The following is a 19,991-nucleotide window of genomic DNA, read 5'->3' as shown; positions in this document are numbered from 1 at the left end:
AAATTATTTTCAATTTGCAGTTTAATGATATAAATCACACTTAAGTTTTGTTAATGGTGTCCTAAATTAACATCTTACAAATATGAATGTTTTTAAATAACAGTATTTGTGTTTGTGAAGCTATTATTGCTGTGACACGTAGGCCTGTCACAGTAAGCAATAAATCATTTAATTGTATGATAAATTAAAATGAGCCCAATAATTTTCAGTTGGAAAACAATCATTAGAGAAGCTCCTGTTCAATATAGTTAAAAAGCTGGAATTTTGATAAACACTGCAAACATTTGATAGAAATTAAAGGGTTTTTCTTTTTACTTTCAGTGGGTATAAGTGCATTAACACAAAACTTTTTCTAGTTCCAGTGACAAATATTCTTTAGACATAATTTTTTCATATATATATTTGAGTGGGCATAATTAATATACCAATATTATTGTTATATTAGTTGAAATATGTCTCAAAATGACAATATTGTATTGTAATAATATCTAGGAAAATTTGTTGTCCACCAAAATTTGCCATTATGTGGCACATAGTCTGTCATACAGTTACCTAAAACAGAAGCATAAAACTGTTCTCACCGTCACTTATATCGTTATCACAGTAGTAACACAAAATTATCGTGATAAAACTTCAAACCATATCGCCAATCCCTAGAAAGAGGAGTCTGGTTACGTGAGGTCGTATCGTTATTGCATGCTAAGACACACATCGAGACTTTGTGGCTAAAGGAGAAGGTAAGTATAGAGTGGCTGTATCAGCTTGGCAAATACTTTCCACCTCAGTTGTTTTCCATATGAGGAGCTCTGACAACAAACAGGCGCAACTCCACTTTTACATCAAGGCATCAACTCCGGAACTGAGCCTTTAAAAGCTTTTCAAAGCGGCTATGTAACATACCGCACTAAAGGCAGGCCAATAAACAAGAAGAGTTGTTTTATCACCGACATATGTTTGAGTTTGTAGCTGAAAACTAAATGAAATCTTTCTGAATGGAAGGGTTTTCAACAGAGTGTAGTTAAGACATCAAAGACGAGACAGGATCGGCTGTAATGCAGGAGAGATAAGGTATATGTGGACCAACTAAAGTGAGCAAACAACTGTTGTGTTTGGTCAACATTTGGTGACGCAATAACTCTGCATGCATACACGCATACACACATACACACATACACACATACACACACACACACACCATGCGCTGATCCACCCAGCACACCAGCTGAGTGACTCCGTGCTGCAGCCGACATCACTTTGTTCCCTCTTCTGCATTTTTCGCACGTTTCCCCTTTCCACAATGGGCTGCTTCTAATAATAGAAAACACAAAGGCCAACTTGCCTCCTGCTTCATTCAGCTAAGCAGCATTGATGTTCCCGAACTACACACAGAAACACATGACTGTAGAGGAAGTCGACAACCTGCAACACCTGCATGACGGCTCAGCTAAACATGCCTGTGGATATGGAGATCCAGATATCTAAATGTTGCTGAGCTGTTTTTGGAGAAGCATGGTTGTCTTCATTTCTTGGAAGATGCACTCAAAGTGAACTGTGGCTGAAACCTGAGTGGTTTCACCGCAAATACCAGTATTGTGCCCGCCTTTAACCTCTGCATCAGTACACATAAAACCTTAAGAGCACAAAGTGAACGGGAAGGCCGCATTACAGCATGAGCAACACGGGACAACACCAAGGTGACTCTGTTCAGCCCCACTGCACAATCTGAGTGGGCTAGAAATGGGATATGTGGCTAAAAAATAAAATATCAATTGCTTTTATAATAGTTTTTTTTTTGTTCGTTTGTTTTTTTTTGCTCAGTTTCTTTCCCAAAAAGGAAATTACAGAACTCAAACATCCCTTCTCTGAGGTGAACAACAGAGTACTTGGGACAGGTTGCAAGAATGTTATTATTAATGTTGTTATTTAGGAGAACAGTCATGATATCAGCAGAAAAAAATTTATTTTTACCAGAAAAAAAGTTATTTAATGAGAAAAAAAGCTTTAATAGACATCAGAATTTGAAGTACCCAGTTCAGTTTCTGTTGATCTTTCTTCAAGAGATTCAGTCATGTTGTACAATCGGTTTAGAGTTCTGCTAATTTGATGCCAAGTATTTAAATTATTTACTAAGTACCGTCTTCATAAGATGATCAACATCCCTCATTTTAACAATTATTTTTGTGTTGGAGTTCTCATAACTCAATAGTAAAATTATGACTTTATTCTGGTAATACTATAACTTTATTCTCATAATAAAAAATTATATATATATATATATATATTAGCCCAGCCCTAACACTTCATTGTACAGTTGACCTAAATTCAAAGTCCAAATAAATAGAAGCTGTAAAACATGCTTGTCAAATATAGGCATTGGGTGTGCTGACATCACTCGAACTATGGAAACCAAAGGAGTGCACTGATGGGGGAAATATTTTTTTTTTCTCTCCCAAAAATAAAATCTTTAAAAACCAAAAATTCAATTAAATCAATTCAATTAATCACACAGGTTCTTGAACTGTTGTACAAGTATCACCTACAATTCTCAGGCTGCATTTAGTGGTACTCAAATTCTGGCATTATTTAATTGTAAGGTAAATACAAGCATTAAATATGATTCAATGGAATTAGTTGTAGTCGCACTAGTATGACTAGACATGGAAATTCTCTCCTGAATATGAACCATAAAATAGTGTACTGAACTGCACCGACCCATGCAGTACTCAGGGTTTCCTCCAGAAAACATGCTAAGCCCGGTGGTAGGGGTGTCGTGTTTTTGTGTTAAAAAATGTTTAAGGTTGACAGGAAATTTGAAAACCTGCTTCCAACCGAGTCACCAGAGACTCTTTAATATATCTTTGTTAGCACTTTTAATGGTGTACATTTAAAAAAAATCTATAATAAATAAACATTTCTTAGCGTGGTGGGGATGAAAGTAAAGCCTGGTGGCTTATAATACTCTGCAGGAGAGCAAGAGTACTGGTCAGTAGAATCAAGTTTTATTAGCCAGGTGGCCATATTGGATTTTGAGATCAGGAGTGGGGAGAAAGCTCTTAAACTACAACTTGAAATTTACATTTCTAGGGATATTTCTGGTAAATGTTCGATATTTAGATGCAATTTCCACAACAACAAAAAATCTACAATTGATACTGCAATGCCCCTAAGCTAATAAGTCAGAACAAAATAAAAAAGATGGGGTATCAATTTATTTTTGCAATTTAAACCATGTCAATTGAAGATGAAGCTGATCAATTGATCGTTTCACTTTTCTTAAAAATCACAAAGCTGCGAATCAGATGCTAGCTTCAGCTGGATGTCCATGCATAAAGGTCTCAGGACACTTAACCCTGTTGGTGTGAACTTACTTGAACTGAGTCGTTCGCCATGGTTGCTGTCCCTGTTGGGTCTTTTCTAGTCTCCACGCAGCTTCACAGAGAACCCGTGCACGTGTGAGGATTAGACCCCCACCGTGTGACACGGCGTCTACTTTCCGACACAATGAAGGGAGCAGCAGAGGAAGTAGAGGCTGTTCGTCCCGCGAGTTTTTTATCTGAAACTTTCTGCAGTGTGAGCACACAAAGGCGAGCAGTCAGGAGGCAATCCGCATTGTTGGCTCGCCTGGCCGCGCCTGAGCTGCTCCTTCCCGGTGTGTTTGACCAGCGTTTAGCCGCCACCTCACAAAAAAGAAAAACAAAAGCCCAAAAGCAACTGTCAGTGCGGGGTTAAAAATAATTCACGTCACAAGATTAAACTCAAGCTTTTCAGCTCCAGACTCAATGTCCATCCTGTTTTTAACGTGTCTGCCATGCAACAGCTAGCTAGTGCCCCGAGAAAAGCCAGCTCTCATCCAGTGAGGCGCATCCACAATGAAAGAAAAGCCTCCTTCCTCCTCCTGTTCTCCCGGTAACATCCGTGAAACACGCCTCAGTCTCTTGGATGTATCACATGCCTCCAAAGAAGAAGAGGGAAAAAGGGAAATAAGCCGCCTGTCAGCCCCTTCACAAGCCTCTTACTCAGGCAGAATGAGGGGAAATAAAAAGCTAGAGCATCCGTCAAATGTCACACGGGCTCCGGTTAAAGTCGGGCAGCACGGAGGGCGCTTTTCTTTGTTTTGGAGCAGGAGGACCCAAACTATCAGGCTCAACACTTTCCGACCTAACAGCAGCCTGTGAGCGACTGTGTGAGGCGGGCTGCAGTACAAACACGGAGCTAACGCACACGCGCGCGCGCTCCCGACCGTAGACTGAACCGTCCCGGGCGCTGATTGGTCCAAAGAGGGATGGCGGGACCGCGCCCGGGTGTGTCAGGTGACCCGGAGGAGCGACCGTTGCCAACGGCAACCTTTATGTGAGCAACTGTTGAACGTGACAGGACAATCAAAATGTACAGCCATGAAATATGTACGGAAGAAGATTGCGGCCACTACAAATAAAATAATTGCAACTTTTTTTTCTTCGGAATTCTAACTTTTTTGGATTAAACTCAGAATACCTTATTACCTTAAAAAAAATTAATTTTGAGAATTTTTTTTCTCTCAGAAGTCTGATTCTTTCAAATTTTTCTTCTTCTTGGAATTCTGACTATTCCTGACAAAAGTCAGAATTCTGAGACTGAATTAAGAAATTTTTCTCAGAATTGTGACTATGGTCAAAAAAGTCTGAGATAAAAGTAGCATTTTTCTTGTTGCCCTAATCCTCTTCCATAAATGTACTAAGATCTACAAACTCCTGTGAAAATATCTTTCTTTTTTTGTGCAGCATAAAAATAAGACAGAACCATTTTTCACTTTCAATGACACATAAACCCTGTACAGGTTCACTAAAATTAAAACATGCTAGTTTGAAGTAAAAATAAACAAGTTAATGAAAAGGTGCAAAAGATGACAGACTGGTTTTCAGTCAATTCACTGTTTTTTAATAGGATAAATTAAGTTGAGGCAAACACACACACGCACGCACGCACACACACACACACCTTTACGGGTGTAGGTGTATTAGCGGGACAATTTTTTCAAACCAGTTTTTTGCAACACTAAACGGACACCCCTTTCCACTTATGCTAGAAAGACGTAGTAAGTTGTCGAAAATCTTGTTGAGCTACACAACATAGATCTCACTTAAAAATTTAGATACACACATCAGACGCAATGCTGTATTAAAAGGACAAACGATAATGAGGTGCTTGGCTCCGCACATGGCACCAACAGTAATTGTCAGGACCAATTTTATTTATCAGGACCAGGCATACACATACAAAAAACATATAATTTATGTGCATTAAGAAGTCCTAACATGGAAATATGGACTCAGTGGCGCAACTACACATTATTCAAGTGGATGCAAAACATAGATCGTTTTCATCATGGATGAAATCATGATCACACACACACAGTTAACCACTGTTAACCAAAAAAAGTGTTATCTTAAGATAAGAATTTGATCCTGACACGTGTAGTATAGAGTATCAAAACCAATGAATCGTTATGATTCATTGTTTTTGAATCGTAATAACCATGTGTTTGAACAGTACTTAATATTCTCATGACTATTTTAGAAAATAAAATGGTCATTGAGATAAAACTTATGTCAGGTGAGTTGCCAGAAAATAATTTGTATGCATCCAGCTCAGCAGCCTGACAAGGCATCTCTATGGAGAGCTAAAATGAAGGGATGAACACTGAATGGTTGTTTCTAAAAAAATATAAAAATAAACAATGTCCACCTTATGTATGTACCTGTCCAGTTGAGTATTACACAGGATCCATGTATCTGTGTGCATCTAAATTTAACTTTAATTCTTTTCTATCTCTAATTTCAAAACTCAGTCATCCAAATTTCTGCACCTTACATGATAAGTATTACACAAGATCTGTGTGTTTGAAGAGTACTTAATATTATTTCAGTGACTTTATATAAGAAACTAAGTTTGTTGTTGGAGACCAAAATTACCTCTGGAGGGTTGGTTGAACAGGATCCACATACATCCATGTCACCAGCCTGACACAGTACATCTTTGGAAATTTGAAATGTAAAGAACACTCACTAAATGTGTCAGTCCTCCCTATTCCTGCACCTTACATTTTCAGTATTACACAAGACCTGTGTGTATGTCCACTCCTAAATGTGACTTTCATTCTTCTGTACTTGTAATTTCAAACCTCAGTTCTCCCTTTTTATGCAGCTTACATATCAAGTGTTACACAAGAACTGTGTGTATGTGCACTCCTAAATGTGACTTTCATTCTTCTGTACTTGTAATTTCAATATTCAGTCCTCCCTATACCTGCACCTTACATTTTGAGTATTACACAGGACCTGTGTGTATGTGCGCTTCTAGATGTAGCTTTCATTCTTTTGTACTTGTAATTTCAAACCTCAGTTCTCCCCTTTTATGCAGCTTACATATCAAGTGTTGCACAAGACTTGTGTGTTTGAACAGTACTTAATATATCAAAAACTGTATTTGAGAAAATAAGTTGGTCGTTGGAGACCAAAATTCCCTCTGGAGGGTTGGCTGAACAGGATCTGCATGAATCCCTGTCACCAGCCTGACACGGTTCGTCTTTGGAAATCTGAAATGTATATGAATATGAGTTTGTTCCCAATTTAGAAAACAGTCCTCCCTATTCCTGCCCCTTACATTTTGAGTATTACACAGGACCTGTGTGTATGTGCACTTCTAAATGCAACTTTCATTCTTCTATACTTGTAATTTCAAAACTTAGTCCTCCTTATTCCGGCACCTTACATTTTGAGTATTACGCAGGACCCGTGTGCATGTGCACTTCTAAATGTAACTTTCATTCTTTTGTACATGTAATTTCAAAACTCAGTCCTCCCTTTTTATGCAGCTTACATATCAAGTATTACACAAGACCTGTGTGTTTGAACCGTACTTAACAGTCATCCCAACCATAGGGCCGCTGACCAGTACTAGTCCATTGACCAATTGGTACCGGGTCGCACAAGAAAAATATTTTCATGTTACGTATAGTCTGAGTCTGGAGGATCGTTTATTTTGAAAACCCTTTAACTGGATTCTCTCGGTTACGTTCTGCGCACCAACATTGAGGCCACAATGAGTAAGAAAGCGATATCTTTGGAAAGTTTCTTTGGAAAAGGTGAGAAGGACCAGAGACAGGAGAGTGTATTTATCCTGGACCTGTAGGTGACTCCCATGTTCCAAGCCCACTAATATGCACCGGTTTACTAATGAGGCAATGAAGCTTCAAACTGCTTTGCCATTACAGAGAAAGCACCCTCTGCATTGGGTGTCATCGTTTCCCAGGTGGGATCATCCCATTGCAGAGAAACAAGCTCAGGGCTCCCATTAATTTGTCATTGTCGTGAGTTAAAATTTTCATGAAAATAAATGTTTGTTTTAGTGGCGTATTCAAATCTTATTTTGAAGGGATGTGTGAATGTTACCTTAGCGAACAGAGTCAGAGAGCGTTATGGCAGTGATCGAGACGACAGGAATAGAGCTTGTAAGTCTTAAGTCTGGTTCACACAGCATGATTTTAGGATTGTTGGACGATTTTACAAACGTCTGTGACCACAGAGCTGATAAAAGTACAACAGGCTTGTGTGTCCAGCCACATAACAGGCGCAAATCTTGCCTGTGAGCAGGCTTTAGTACAAAATAATGTCACTACTACAATCTACCTGGAATGCATATAGCTAGTGTATAAGCGTCAAGCCTTGACTGAATGAATAGCCTTGTGTCATGTTAATTCAATGATGGATAGCTGAAAAGTTACCGGGTTTATCAACTGTGGTAGCAATTTTGCTCCAACTCCACTCCTCATCATGTCTGTGGATATTCTTTGTACAAAATGCTGAATAAACATGCATGCTGTTTCCACATATCTCCGATGTCTACCGGACTCATTTGGGCATGTCAGCTCAGCTGTTTCGGATTCCCCTCCATGAGCTATGTCACCGCACTTTGTGATTGGTTACCTGTCAAATTCAACAGGTTGAGTTCTAGCTCCCAATCAAGGAAAACCCTACAAGCTGCAAGAATATGCCCGATTTTAGATCGGAGCAGTCCCAATGTTCCAACGACTGGATGCGATCAGTCTTAGCATGACGGCACAGACGGCACAGACGGCAGGATGAACGGTTACGATTATCGCGAGCAACGTTGTATGATTGTTGTAAGGGGAAATTCGGGGGAAAAAAAGGGTAACACTTTATTTGAAGGGGGGTGAATAAAACTGTCATGACACTGTCATAAACATGTCATATCACCTGTCATGAACATGAATAAGCCTTCATGAATATTTATGACTGTTGTCATAAAGCGTCATTCGGGGAATTATGACACTTTTAATACAAAGTTGACATTATTCAAAATGTCTCAGTTATGACAACTTGACATTAACCAAGAAATCATTACTGATAAAAATTTGTTATAAAAGTATAACCTGTCCTGCTGGCATCCGGAGGGCGGCAATAGGGAAGAGAGTCTCTTCCACTCCACCTCTCTCTCTCTGCCTGGATTCAAACCCTGGTCTCCCAGATGAACTACTGGTGACATAACCATTGACCTTTACTGTCAGCTAGTGTGTAGGAGATCCACTGTCACTTGACTCTCCCAACCTCTATATAAGCTGAAAAATAATATTGATATATACACACAGACATATGTTACTGTTGAATCTTTAATTTTTGCCTCAGTCTGGATTCAAACCCTGGTCTCCCAGGTGAACTACTGGTGACATAACCATAGAGCTATACTGTCAGCTAGTGAGTGGGAGATCCTCTTTCACTTGACTCTCCCAACCTCTATATAAGCTGAAAAATAATATTGAAATATACACACAGACATATGTCACTGTTGTATCTTTCATTTTTGCCTCAGCCTGGATTCAAACCCTGATCTTCCAGGTGAACTACTGGTGACATAACCATAGAGCTATACTGTCAGCTAGTGAGTGGGAGATCCACTTTCACTTGACTCTCTCAACCTCTATATAAGCTGAAAAATAATATTGAAATATATACACAGACATGTGTCACTGTTGTATCTTTCATTTTTGCCTCAGTCTGGATTTTCACAGAATTTTATGGGAAAGACAAACACAAAGTGGTATACAGTTGTAAAGTAGAAAAAAACTATGCATGATTCAAAACTTTTTTTTACAAATAAAAGCTAAAAAGTTTGGCGTTGAAAAGTGTTCAGCCCCCTTTCCCTGAATGCAACCAATTGCCTTCAGACGTTGCATGATGACTGCTCATGGTAAACAAATTCAACTCCTCTGTGACTGCCTCAAAAGTTAGCTAAGAGAATATTGGGGAACAAACAGCATCATGAAGTCCACAGAACACACCAGGTCAGGAATAAAGTTGTGGAGAAGCTTAAAGCAGGCTTAGGCCATTTCACAGAGTACTGTCCCATGAATCATCTGGAAATGGAAAGAGCATGGCACAGCTGGGAACCTACCAAGAAAAGGCCATCCACCTAAACTTACAGGCTGAACAAGAAGAGCACTGATCAGAGATACAGCCAAGAGGTTCATGATGGCTCTGGATGAAATGCAGAGATATCCACACGTCAGGTGGGGGAATCTGTTCACCGTAAAACTATTAGTCATGCACTGCAAAAATGTGGTTTTATGGAAGAGTGGCAATAGAAAAGCCATTGTATAAAGAAAACTATAAGAAGTTCCATTTGAAGCTTGCCAGAAGCCATATTGGGACCCAAATTGAACTTATCGGCAAAAATTCAAAGCGCTATTTGTGGTGGAGAGCAAACACTGCGCATCACTCTGAACACACCTTCCCCACTGACAAACATGGTGGTGGCAGCATCATGCTATGAGGGTGCTTCTTTTCTTCAGGGACAGGGAAGATGGTTAGAGTTGATTGTAAGATGGATTGAGCCAAATACAGGGCAATCTTGGAAGAAAACCTGAACACTCCTGAACCTGGAGTCTGCAAAAGACTTGAGGCTGGGGCAGAGGTTCACCTTCCAGCAGGACAACAACCCTAAACATTAAACCAGATCTACAATGGAATGGTGTAAATCAAAACATATTTATGTGTTGGAATGGCAAAGTCAAAGTATATAAACTCAGTGGAGAATCTTTGGCAAGATCTGAAAACTGCTGTCAAGTCAATTTTATTTGTATAGCACATTTCAGCTGCAAGGCAGTTCAAAGTGCTTTACAGCAAAGAAGTAAAAAGTCATAAAAATAACATACATTCACCTTAAAAAAGAAAAAGAAATTAAATTCAAAGTAAAACCAAATTAAAATCATATACATAAAACATATTGATACATGTACAATTGATTAAGATTCAGAAACAACTGTAAATTAGTGTGTTTTTAGCCTTGGTTTAAAGGAATTCAGCTGTGTTGGAGTTTTCTGGAAGTCTATTCAAGATTTGTGGTACATTGAAGCTAAATTCTGCTTCAAAATGCTTGGTTCTGGTTCTGGGGATACAGAGCAAACCAGAAACAGCAAAATGTTAGTAGTGGAGCGCAAAAATAGTAAAAAAGTGAAAAAATGTCTCTCTTATAATAGTAAAAAAGTGAAAAAATGTCTCTCTTATGATTTATATTTATTTTAATCCATGCAATTATTTCAAACATTTATTATTCATAATATTTTAAATAAACAATATCTCACAAGGTTTGTTGGAATAAAATTGAGAACTGACTCAACAACTGAAATAGCAAAACAGGAACTGAGGAAGGATAAATTGCAGCTGCTGAAATTTAAATAAATTTAGGTGATGTAAATATACATTATACGATAGAATTTAGGTCAATGTTGAAAAGTAATGGACTGAAGCATAAACAAAATATTACAACTAAGATAAAAACCCAACTACAGTCTGTGTTTCAGTTGCTGATAAAACTTTATTTCCTGTTCCAAACCAAATTAAATGACAAGAAAGCCTGATTGCAACATTTTCAGCATTTCTTATTTTAGGACAGGCATGTTGAATAATCTGATACTGCTGTTGATTTTGCTGATAAGTTTCTTGGAAAACATTTGAAATACCAGTAAAAGGCCAAACCAGCCACAGCAGGCTTGGCTTATTTAAAGTTTGCTGAAATCGTTTAGACTCACTGTGCAGTTGTTTACAATCCGAGTAAAGGCTGTAAATATTCTAAAATTATTACAATTATTTTCCAGGTTCAGCAGTTTTTTATAAATTTGTTTGTTTTTGTGCTAATTTATATGCTTGGTGTTGCTTCTCATTATTTTACTTCTTCCAGTTGCATGACTTCCCCAAATAAATTATTTCAAATAAATCTCACATTAAAAACTGATCAAATTGTAGTGCAAAGGAACAATGGGGGAAACTTATAAAGCTCAGCTGAATATAGATTTTTGTCAATGTAAGACTGTCAAATTGAAAAAAGACAACTGAGGTGACAGATTAAATTGACACCACTGAAGTCAGAGTGCAGGAGGCAGATAAAGGAAGTGCCAGCAGTTTGAAATGGATGAAGTGAAGCTTATTTGAATAACAGATTTGCAAAATGAAAATTGAGCAGGAGGGAAGCAGGAAGCAGAAACGGAGTAACATGACACTCTGCTGTAAAAACACGTCCTGTAAACGTCATGAGAACCGTGTTACCAAATGGAAATCAAATGCATACGGCTTAGCTTGGTTTTACAGACAGCAGATTCATTTATTACACTTTTATTTTACATCATTATGAAATGTGAAACACAAAAGAAAAAAAAGTATTAAAACACATACAAAGAGGGAGTTGTGATGTCAAAAAAAAATCTGCCTCAGATTGCTGTTGGCGTGGTTCACAGAGCAGTGCTCATGTTTTATATACGTAATGTGGCTCACTGCTCATGGCGGCACAGACACGTGAGCGGCACAAGAAATGTAAACAAAATAAGTTATCTGTCAGTTGTGCCCTGAAAAAGTGTTTTTACCGCTTATTCCACAAAGAAGTCGAATAAAAACAATTGAAGGTGTATTATAAAAATCTAAAAGGTGTTATTTTCCAATTAAAAATGAGTCCTAAAAAGAAAAAGGTGAGAACATTTTCAATATTAGAAAGTGCCAGCAAAATAGTGCAGAAATCCTAACTGTATCATTGAAAGTTTGAACTTCTTAAGCTTGGAACTAATATTGTAGTGATTGTTTTCTATAATCATATTTCAGCTTATCAAAACATTTCAAAATACAAGTGTTCAACAGTTAACCAAAGCCTGCATGAAATGATTTGATTGCAAGAAAAAAAATATGACAACACAGCATGTGACATTTCTCTATCTCTGGTAATTTGCATGTAGTTCCTCTGTATTGTGCTCTGACTGTTATTTTTAAACTATGGAAAGGCCAAACTTTCTTGTTCAGGCGGATCTTCTGCTGTTTTACATTTTAGTTGGGTCCTTTTTCCCTCCCACACAATAACTTGTGTTACATTTTGATAAACAATCATAGTCAAATTTAACATTTTTGTCACCAGTGGAGCAAGGAAGAATATGAACACAGTAGTAAACTAAAGTATTCCCATCACATTAATCTTTTCACATTTTGTCATATTAGTGTACTTAAGTGTATCTTATTTAGATTTGTATCCTTTTCACTTAAGGTCACCACGTCATACAGGATGAATGGTTTCCAGTTATTCTTTCTTTCTTGCAGAAAACATGTAGTAGACACAACAAACATGTGGGAAAAGATTGTCTGATCAGATGAGACCAAAACCAAGCCTTTTTGTGTACAAGCAAAACAATTCATGTACGGACAAATCCAGCCAAAATATGACAATCACTCCCTGAAATTGAGCAAAACACCATGACTTTGCATCAAAAACATGCTCACATATAAAGATCACCAGAAACATCACAGCTTAAAACAAATATTTATTACATATCCAAGAACTGCAAGGTGCGTTCAGTGACAGCTACAACTGCTGTGTCATACAAATGGCAGCAAATAAGCCACTTCTGCAAGGAAAGACCGATGTTCTGAAAAGAGCATGGAAACACAGAGGAAAAATGCTTCAATAAGTGAGCATAGGGGTTACCAGGATTTCATTATGCAGAATTAATTTAAAAAATATTTATACATTTATAAATATTAACTTTTCACAAAACCTTTGTAGTGTTTTAGTGAATGTTTATTATACCACAGAAATATATTCCAATGTTTTCACACCTCCCTCCAAAAAATGTGATTTGTGCCACTTCCAAACGTGGTACTAAATTTGATATGTATCTGATTGTTTTCAAAGCGTCCACAGTCAGAATGGCCTTGATGCATTTTATCCGACTTTTATGTCATTGATGTGAGACATGCATTCTGCGCCAGAAGATGACGCTTTGGACATTTGTTTTTTTTTCCTTGCCTACTTTATCTTGTCGTGATCTTATGACAACCCCCATTGCTGATCAACTTTAAAATCGATCCATAGACGGCAGCAGGGCTTCCATTATTACTTCTGTAAACAGTGAGAACGAGCTGTGTGGGTAGAGCGGTCGTCTTGTGATCGGAAGGTTGTAGGTTCGATTCCAGCTTCCTCCTGCCCCGTGTCGATGTGCCCTTGGGCAAGGTTCTTAACACCAAATTGCATATCGGTGTGTGAGTGTGACTCTAGTGTAAAGTGCTTTGAGTGGTCAAAAATGATTGGAAAAGTTCAGTCCATTCTGTGTGATATCTACATTCTTTATCTGTGTGAGTGGGTTTGCGTCGGGGTCATAAACCGTTCACAAAGAAGTCTGATTGCGGTCGCGTTTGATTGGTATGAACACACACACACTCAGCCCTCCCAATAATGAATTAAAATTAAGGTGTTGCACTTTTAACTTCAGCCATTATTATTATTTCTTTTTTTTTTTGTCTTATTCATTTGTACTACGCTTGCATGAAAAAAATAAACAAAAAAATATCTCTGGCCCTTTCCTAGACTCTCGGTAAATTTTGATCTAGAACCGTCATTGAAGAATTGACATTTGTAATTTCCAAGCAATTAGCTATGCCGTATTAAACTATATTCTACTGAATATGAAAATTAAACTAAGACAAATAATTGTGAATATCAAATAACTATTTAAAATAAATATGATTAAAAACTTTGAAGTGCCGTCACCTTTGACCTTCGACCCGACGAAAAGGAGGAAGAAGCTAGCAACGCACGTAACGTCATTTGACGATCTTGGAACCAACAGTTTACTTTGTGAATAGACACTTACTACACGTGTAATAGTGGTATAAAATATTTCTTAAATAGTTTTACAAATTAATCCACCTAGTATACATTTGTGGCATTGTTTGTGTTGCTTTTGGTTTTCTTTTCGTTTTTGTTGTTAGCAAGCTAGCTAACGAGCTTGCTATCCTTAATTAGCACGAAGTCACAGAGGTTTAATTTTCGACAAAGCTTTTTGCTAACACCCGACAGACAATATGATAGATAGCGAAGACGATCTGGTGGTTCTGACGGACATCTCGTCTCCGTCCCTGGATGCATTTAAAGACTTGCTACGGGAAGACGGGGGCGGAGAAGCGCCGGAGTTCACGGAGGGACATCAAAACCCTGAGCTCCGAGGTTTGCTCACATCACCTGTAGAGCCACATGTTGTTGTTAATGCAGCTGTCATTTAAGGTGAAATACGTTAAAATAACTGTCCAGTTGTTTCTGTGTTAATAATAACTGTTAAAGATATTGGTAACTGTACAGTCAGCACACTTCAGAAAAACATAATAAGGCATAATAATGATAACGAGAGTTGGGTAGAGTAGCCCCCCCAAAGTTGTACTCGTCTGTAGCATTACTTCAGCATATTTTTACTCAAGTAAAAGTAAAAAAGTAAACACCCGAGAAATTACTGAAGTCAGAGTAAAAAAGAATTTGATTAAAAAGCTACTCAGGTACACGATCAAAGCATAAATCATTTAATGTTTTAAAAGGGCATCAAATGAATCAAAGTATACACTTGTGTGGAAGTTTTGGTATTTTAAAAGACCAAAATGAAAATAATTTATGTAACATAATTACAAAATCAGGCAAAAGAAAAAAACATTTCAGATACATTTTTTTATAATAGAAAACTTTTACAAAAACTGCAATTATTTTGGTTAAAACTATTGTTTTTTTTCTTCAGTGACATTACTCACAATGGGTAGAGTATACAGAAATTTTACTCAAGTAGCTACACTTTAAAATAAAGTTACTCAGCTAAAGGTAAAGGCACAGCACCAGCACCTTTCACCCATTGTTCTCATGGTCAGACCTTTTACCTTATGAACATGAGAACAGCTACAACTACAACAGAAGGCTGAAGGCTTGTGTTGTTATGTTTGAATGAAGGACCCAAGTAACAAGAGTAAACTTACAGAGAAATGACTGCTGGAAGACAGGGAAAATGGAGCAAGGACCAGGAAACGGAGTAACAGAAGGAACCAGTGATATGAACCAGATCATTGAACAATTGATATCCATTATTGGTTTTATTTATCACAATAAAGCTGATAAAAAGGAGTTTAAAGACAATGAATCACACATCTGAAAATGTTATTTACATTTTTTTTAATCCAAACTATTAATGCCATAAATAAGAATGTATTTTTCATTTTGTATACAGTATTTATTTGGTTCTCTTCTGTTTTGTAACAGCTGGCAAATAAAAGGAGGTAGAATCACATCAGAAACTACACTGTTTCTGACTGTTTCTAAACTATGTTTAGTTTTCCAAAACTAAACATAGTTTACTATGACTATATGACTATAACTATGACCTTTAGTTTCCAAAACGTAAATAAAGGTCATAAATATTCTGTTTCCATGTAGAGGACGAGCCGCTGGCGCTGTTGGCTGACGTTGCTCTGGCGCCATCTTGTGGCAGGTCTGTGTCCTGCAGCTGCCCAGAGGTCAGCGGGGTGACGGGGAACTTGCATTCAATCCAGCTGCAACTCCAGTTCTTTTTGAGCAGAGTGGACAACTTGCAGGACAGCCTAGTTAGTGGGTAAGTGTCGGGGTGATGATGATGATAAACTGATTTAATTTGTCTAGTTTTCTCACTTCACTGGGTTTTTGTTCTGGCAGGAATAGCCATCTAGACAGAGAGGCTCTTGCTGCTGCAGTTTCTAGCCTGCTCTACACCTGTCAGCCATATTTTAACCACCTGGAGTCCACAGGTCGGAGCACAGCGTCACTGTGCTCCCATAAGCCAGCTGAATTTTGTTCAAAGGTAAATGTTTCCTGGAAAATCCAAATCTTACATTGTGTTGCTATTGAGAACAGCCTAATAATTTCAGTTTATTTGGTTATTTTTTCTCTATGAACTGCGTCCACCTTCCATCCAGCCTGATTGAGCTTTAGCTATTTTGTGAATAAGTTATATGCTACTTTGTGTTGGTCTTTTCCATTAAAAATCCAAATTTAGAGCTGTTTTCTAGTCTCCTATGTGCAGAGCCGGCACAAGGCTTTTTGGAACCCTAAGTAGACTTTCATTTGGGGCCCCCCATATCACCAGATCAGCACCAGATGCTTCATCATGTATTATATGTGTACCAACTACAAAAATAATATAGAAATTGTTTTAATACCATTTAGTTTGTATCATCTAATGTTTTCACCAAACCCCCCCAAAAAACAAACAAAAAAAAACATTCCCAGTGAATCCTAAGCAGGCACTTAACTCAGATATGTGTTGGGCCGGCTCCGTCTGTATTAGCAAATATTAAATAAATGTCTTCCAATTAAAGTGTCTAAAATAATTTTTTTTAAATAAGAAACTTCAATTTAGTCAAATTGATCAATTAAGCTAGAAAAAATTTAATTGATTTAATAAATAATAAATAAAATTAATTAGTATAATTATTATATTATTATAATAGGTATTACTATATTATAATTTAATTTACAATAAAATTATTGGCTATAATTAATAATTTATTACAATTACTAATTGTAATTAATAATACTTGCTAATAACATTATTATTAGTAATAATTATTGCAGTAGTAATTATTGTAATGATTATTTGTAATGAATTATATTGACTTATTATAATTGAATAAACTTGCAGCTCTGTGGATTAAAATCAGTGGTTTCAGAGGGAAAGGCGTTGACGTTGCAGCGCCGCTCTTTCTGCTTGCAGCTGTTGAGCTTCTCCCAGCAGCTGTGTGACAGGTTGGAGCAGCTGCTGCTGACCTACGCCAGCCATGATCTCATCTGTTTGGATGAGGCCGAACCCAACAGGTAGAGCTGAGATCTGCTAGATTTTCTATGTCTGGGACCGTCTCACGCCATTTAACCCTTCGTGCTCCTTTGTCTGCCCCCCCACCCCCGTCCCCCGCCCACCTCCAGCATATCTCACTTCTGCGTTGGCCAGGTTCAGCTGGGCCAGATGAAGGTGACCACCTTCCGTTACTGCAAGCCGACACCGTATCTGTCCCGCGTCGACACCGGAGTCTACAAACGCATGCGCTGGAATGTGCAGAGACTCCAAGAGGATCACCGGAGAGCAGAGGGCAGCGAGGAGGAGGAAGAAGAAGAAGAAGAAGAGGAAGAAGAAGGACAAGGAGGAGAAGAAGAGATCCAGACTGACTAGTGAGTCTGGAAAGTTTATTTGATGTTTGTCACTTAAAGGAGACTTTTTATGCAAAATTCACTTCTTGCTCGTTTTTATTCTTCCATTTGTATCTCAACTGCTTCTAAAAAAAAAAAAGAGCCGTTTCAAATACCACTTTATTGTTAAGTCACATTCCATTGGCCCTCCGCCGTTACCTAGCAACCCCAGCAGAGCCCAGCAGGTTACCTGGCAACCCAAGCGGAACTCCAGCCTAAGGGGCGTGGCCAGCAGCAGTTTCTTTGAATTTAAAGAGACAAGAGGATCTAAAACAGCTCATTGTGAAAGGAGATCAAAACACGATTTTATGCCAAAAATGTAACGAGCATGTTTTTTTTTAAGCCCATAAACCAATCCTAACCTGTTCAAGAAAGTATAATAGGTGGCCTTTACTATGTGAGCTGTTCAAACTGCCTCTTTCAGCTACTTTCTGTGTTATGAGGACATCCCCAACACACATGCTGACCCAGACTCAGAGAGCGAAGATGCCTCCAGCGATAACGTGGTGAGGATGTGGTCCATCGGTCAGTGGGTGCAGGTGAAACCAGAACGGACTACAGACGATATATACGACTGGTAAAGCTGAAATCCATCAGTATGATCATTTTTCTTCATGCTCACTTTGAGAATTTTTTTTAAGAAACCACAATTATTAAGCCAGGGTTCATTGAAATCGTGGGAATGCTTGAATTTCAAGGTTTGTAAAGTACTTGATTTCTGTATGAAATCCTTGTAAATGCATGACATTTTTGTAAAAAAGGGCAATAATACCATCTGATTAAAAGCTTGAATTTGGAAAATATTATTTACGGTTGAACCGGGTGCATTTTTTCTCACTGTCTAAAGTTAAATCACGTTAAGCTTTTATTGATTCAGGTTAGTTAAAATGATGTAAATTATATTTTGTATATCTTGTTTAAGCATTTGATTTGAGCTTTAAGGTACTTTTGCCTTAACACAATTTATTTGGATTGTTCCAATGTAATGAATATTTACCATTTCTAATGACCTCAATTACTTACTAATCTGTGATTGAGACAAAAGTTTCTTATATTGTATATGTTTAACAACGTTATTGAAACTGCGTAGGGAATTGAAACAGTTTCTTTTAGCATTCTTGTATTGTTTTTATCTCCAATGCGCTTAAAACATTTGAAAACTTACCTTGAAAATGCCTGAAAAATCCTAGATTTTTACTGAGGGAAAAGTGTGTGAACCCAGTATGTCTGTATTTCGTGACGCCTCACTGTGGTTTCGTTCCAGGATCTTGTGCGAAGTCCCCGAGGCCAGCTATCGCAGGCTGCTGTTCCTGGGCCGCAACGAGCCGTCCTGCTGCACGGCCACAGACTATCTGCAGCAGCTGCTGCTGACGTGCCACGCTGACTGAGCTCAGGCCTGCAGGAGGAGCGCACACACACACACACACACACACACACACACACACACACACACACGTTAGTTAATGCACGGCAGCCATCAGGCCATCAAGCCATCAGGCTAAACTGATACGTACGGTTCTGATCAGAAGTTTCATCTGAATAGCAGGATCATTTTGGGCTTGGAAATAAAAGATTTGAAAGGATTTTCCTTTCCCTTGATTGAACATACATCTTAAAGGATTTTTAAAAACTAACCAATATTTGGTGGAAATGTTATATCTATATGTAAAATATAGATTTATATTGTTTTTGTAGCTGTTAAAATTGGCCCCGGCTTCATTTTTGACCTGTTCTCGTCTTTAGAAATGACGTTATTCATTCAAATTGTTTGGTTTCCTGGAGAGGGCTCAGGTTTTAATAATTTCACTGCAAAAACACAAAGTATTTCTAGTGAAAATGTCTTAGTTCACTTGAAATAAGACAAAACTAACTTACAAGCAACTTTTAAGCAAGCGATAAGCGTTTGTCAACAATTCCTTAATATTGACGAAAAAATTCCAGATTATTTCACTTATAACATTTTTATGAGTAAAATAACCTACCAGTGAAACTAGTACTTTCTTATATTCAATATTGATTGATTGACTTACAAAACGCTACTATCTTGCTGAAAAGTTACTTTGAGTTAGTTTTCTCATATCTCAAAGGTACTTATATTAGAGACTAGACGAAAAAATACTTGGTAAGATTGTGTTTTTGTTGTGTGTTTCAGAAATGTTTTATGACGTTGAGGCCTGAAGCGTTTATGAAGCTTAGATTAAATCCTTACCAAACCGGTTTTAATGTTTTTAGGATCTTTGTTCTGCCGAAACACTCGGCGTCGATCATTTAGCTGCGGATGAGAATGAAGGTTGAAGAGTTTCTAAGTCGTCCTCTTCGTTTTTTCCTCCATGTTGTGCCATCGGAACCCTCAGCATGATGCCGACATCCGTTTAGGTTGTTTTGTAATTTTTCTAACCTGGAAAAGTTTAAAAAAGCAGCACCAATGTTGA

The 19,991-nt window shown here is 37.9% G+C and overlaps 2 protein-coding genes across 3 annotated transcripts in view; one reads left to right on the top strand and one right to left on the bottom strand.

The window, feature by feature from the left end:
• The window catches only part of pkn1a (protein kinase N1a), a 61,278-nt gene extending 57,061 nt beyond the window's left edge, over nt 1-4,217 (bottom strand). Inside the window, exon 1 of the mRNA XM_008414254.3 lies at nt 3,369-4,217. Coding sequence (XP_008412476.2) covers nt 3,369-3,389 — 21 coding nt within the window. The 5' untranslated portion in view covers nt 3,390-4,217. The remainder of the gene's footprint in view (nt 1-3,368) is intronic.
• Nucleotides 4,218-13,695: 9,478 nt separating this feature from the next.
• On the top strand, nt 13,696-19,142 carry c1h19orf67 (chromosome 1 C19orf67 homolog). 2 transcript variants are annotated; one of them, XM_008414267.3, is made up of 7 exons: nt 13,696-14,535; nt 15,778-15,952; nt 16,033-16,177; nt 17,018-17,190; nt 17,299-17,541; nt 17,984-18,136; nt 18,824-19,142. In XM_008414267.3, exons 1-7 carry the CDS (start codon nt 14,394-14,396, stop codon nt 18,945-18,947), a joined length of 1,155 nt encoding a protein of 384 aa, XP_008412489.2. In that variant the 5' UTR covers nt 13,696-14,393; the 3' UTR covers nt 18,948-19,142. The 2 variants fall into 2 exon arrangements, with proteins under 2 accessions (XP_008412489.2, XP_008412498.2); XM_008414276.3 differs by having other exon boundaries at nt 13,698-14,535; nt 17,090-17,190.
• The last annotated feature ends 849 nt before the right edge of the window (nt 19,143-19,991 follow it).

Source organism: Poecilia reticulata, chromosome 1, assembly GCF_904066995.2.
Source record: "Poecilia reticulata chromosome 1, P_reticulata-male-v2, whole genome shotgun sequence".
NCBI lineage: Eukaryota > Metazoa > Chordata > Actinopteri > Cyprinodontiformes > Poeciliidae > Poecilia > Poecilia reticulata.
Note: the sequence above shows the minus strand (reverse complement) of the source record. Positions and strands in the feature narration are given on the sequence as shown.

Coding starts and splice junctions, on each gene's coding strand:
- c1h19orf67 (XM_008414267.3), top strand. CDS start 14,394: ATGATAGATAGCGAAGACGATCTGGTGGTTCTGACGGACATCTCGTCT. Junction 15,953..16,032: donor CAGGACAGCCTAGTTAGTGG/GTAAGTGTCGGG, acceptor TTGTTCTGGCAG/GAATAGCCATCTAGACAGAG. Junction 17,542..17,983: donor GAAGAGATCCAGACTGACTA/GTGAGTCTGGAA, acceptor TGCCTCTTTCAG/CTACTTTCTGTGTTATGAGG.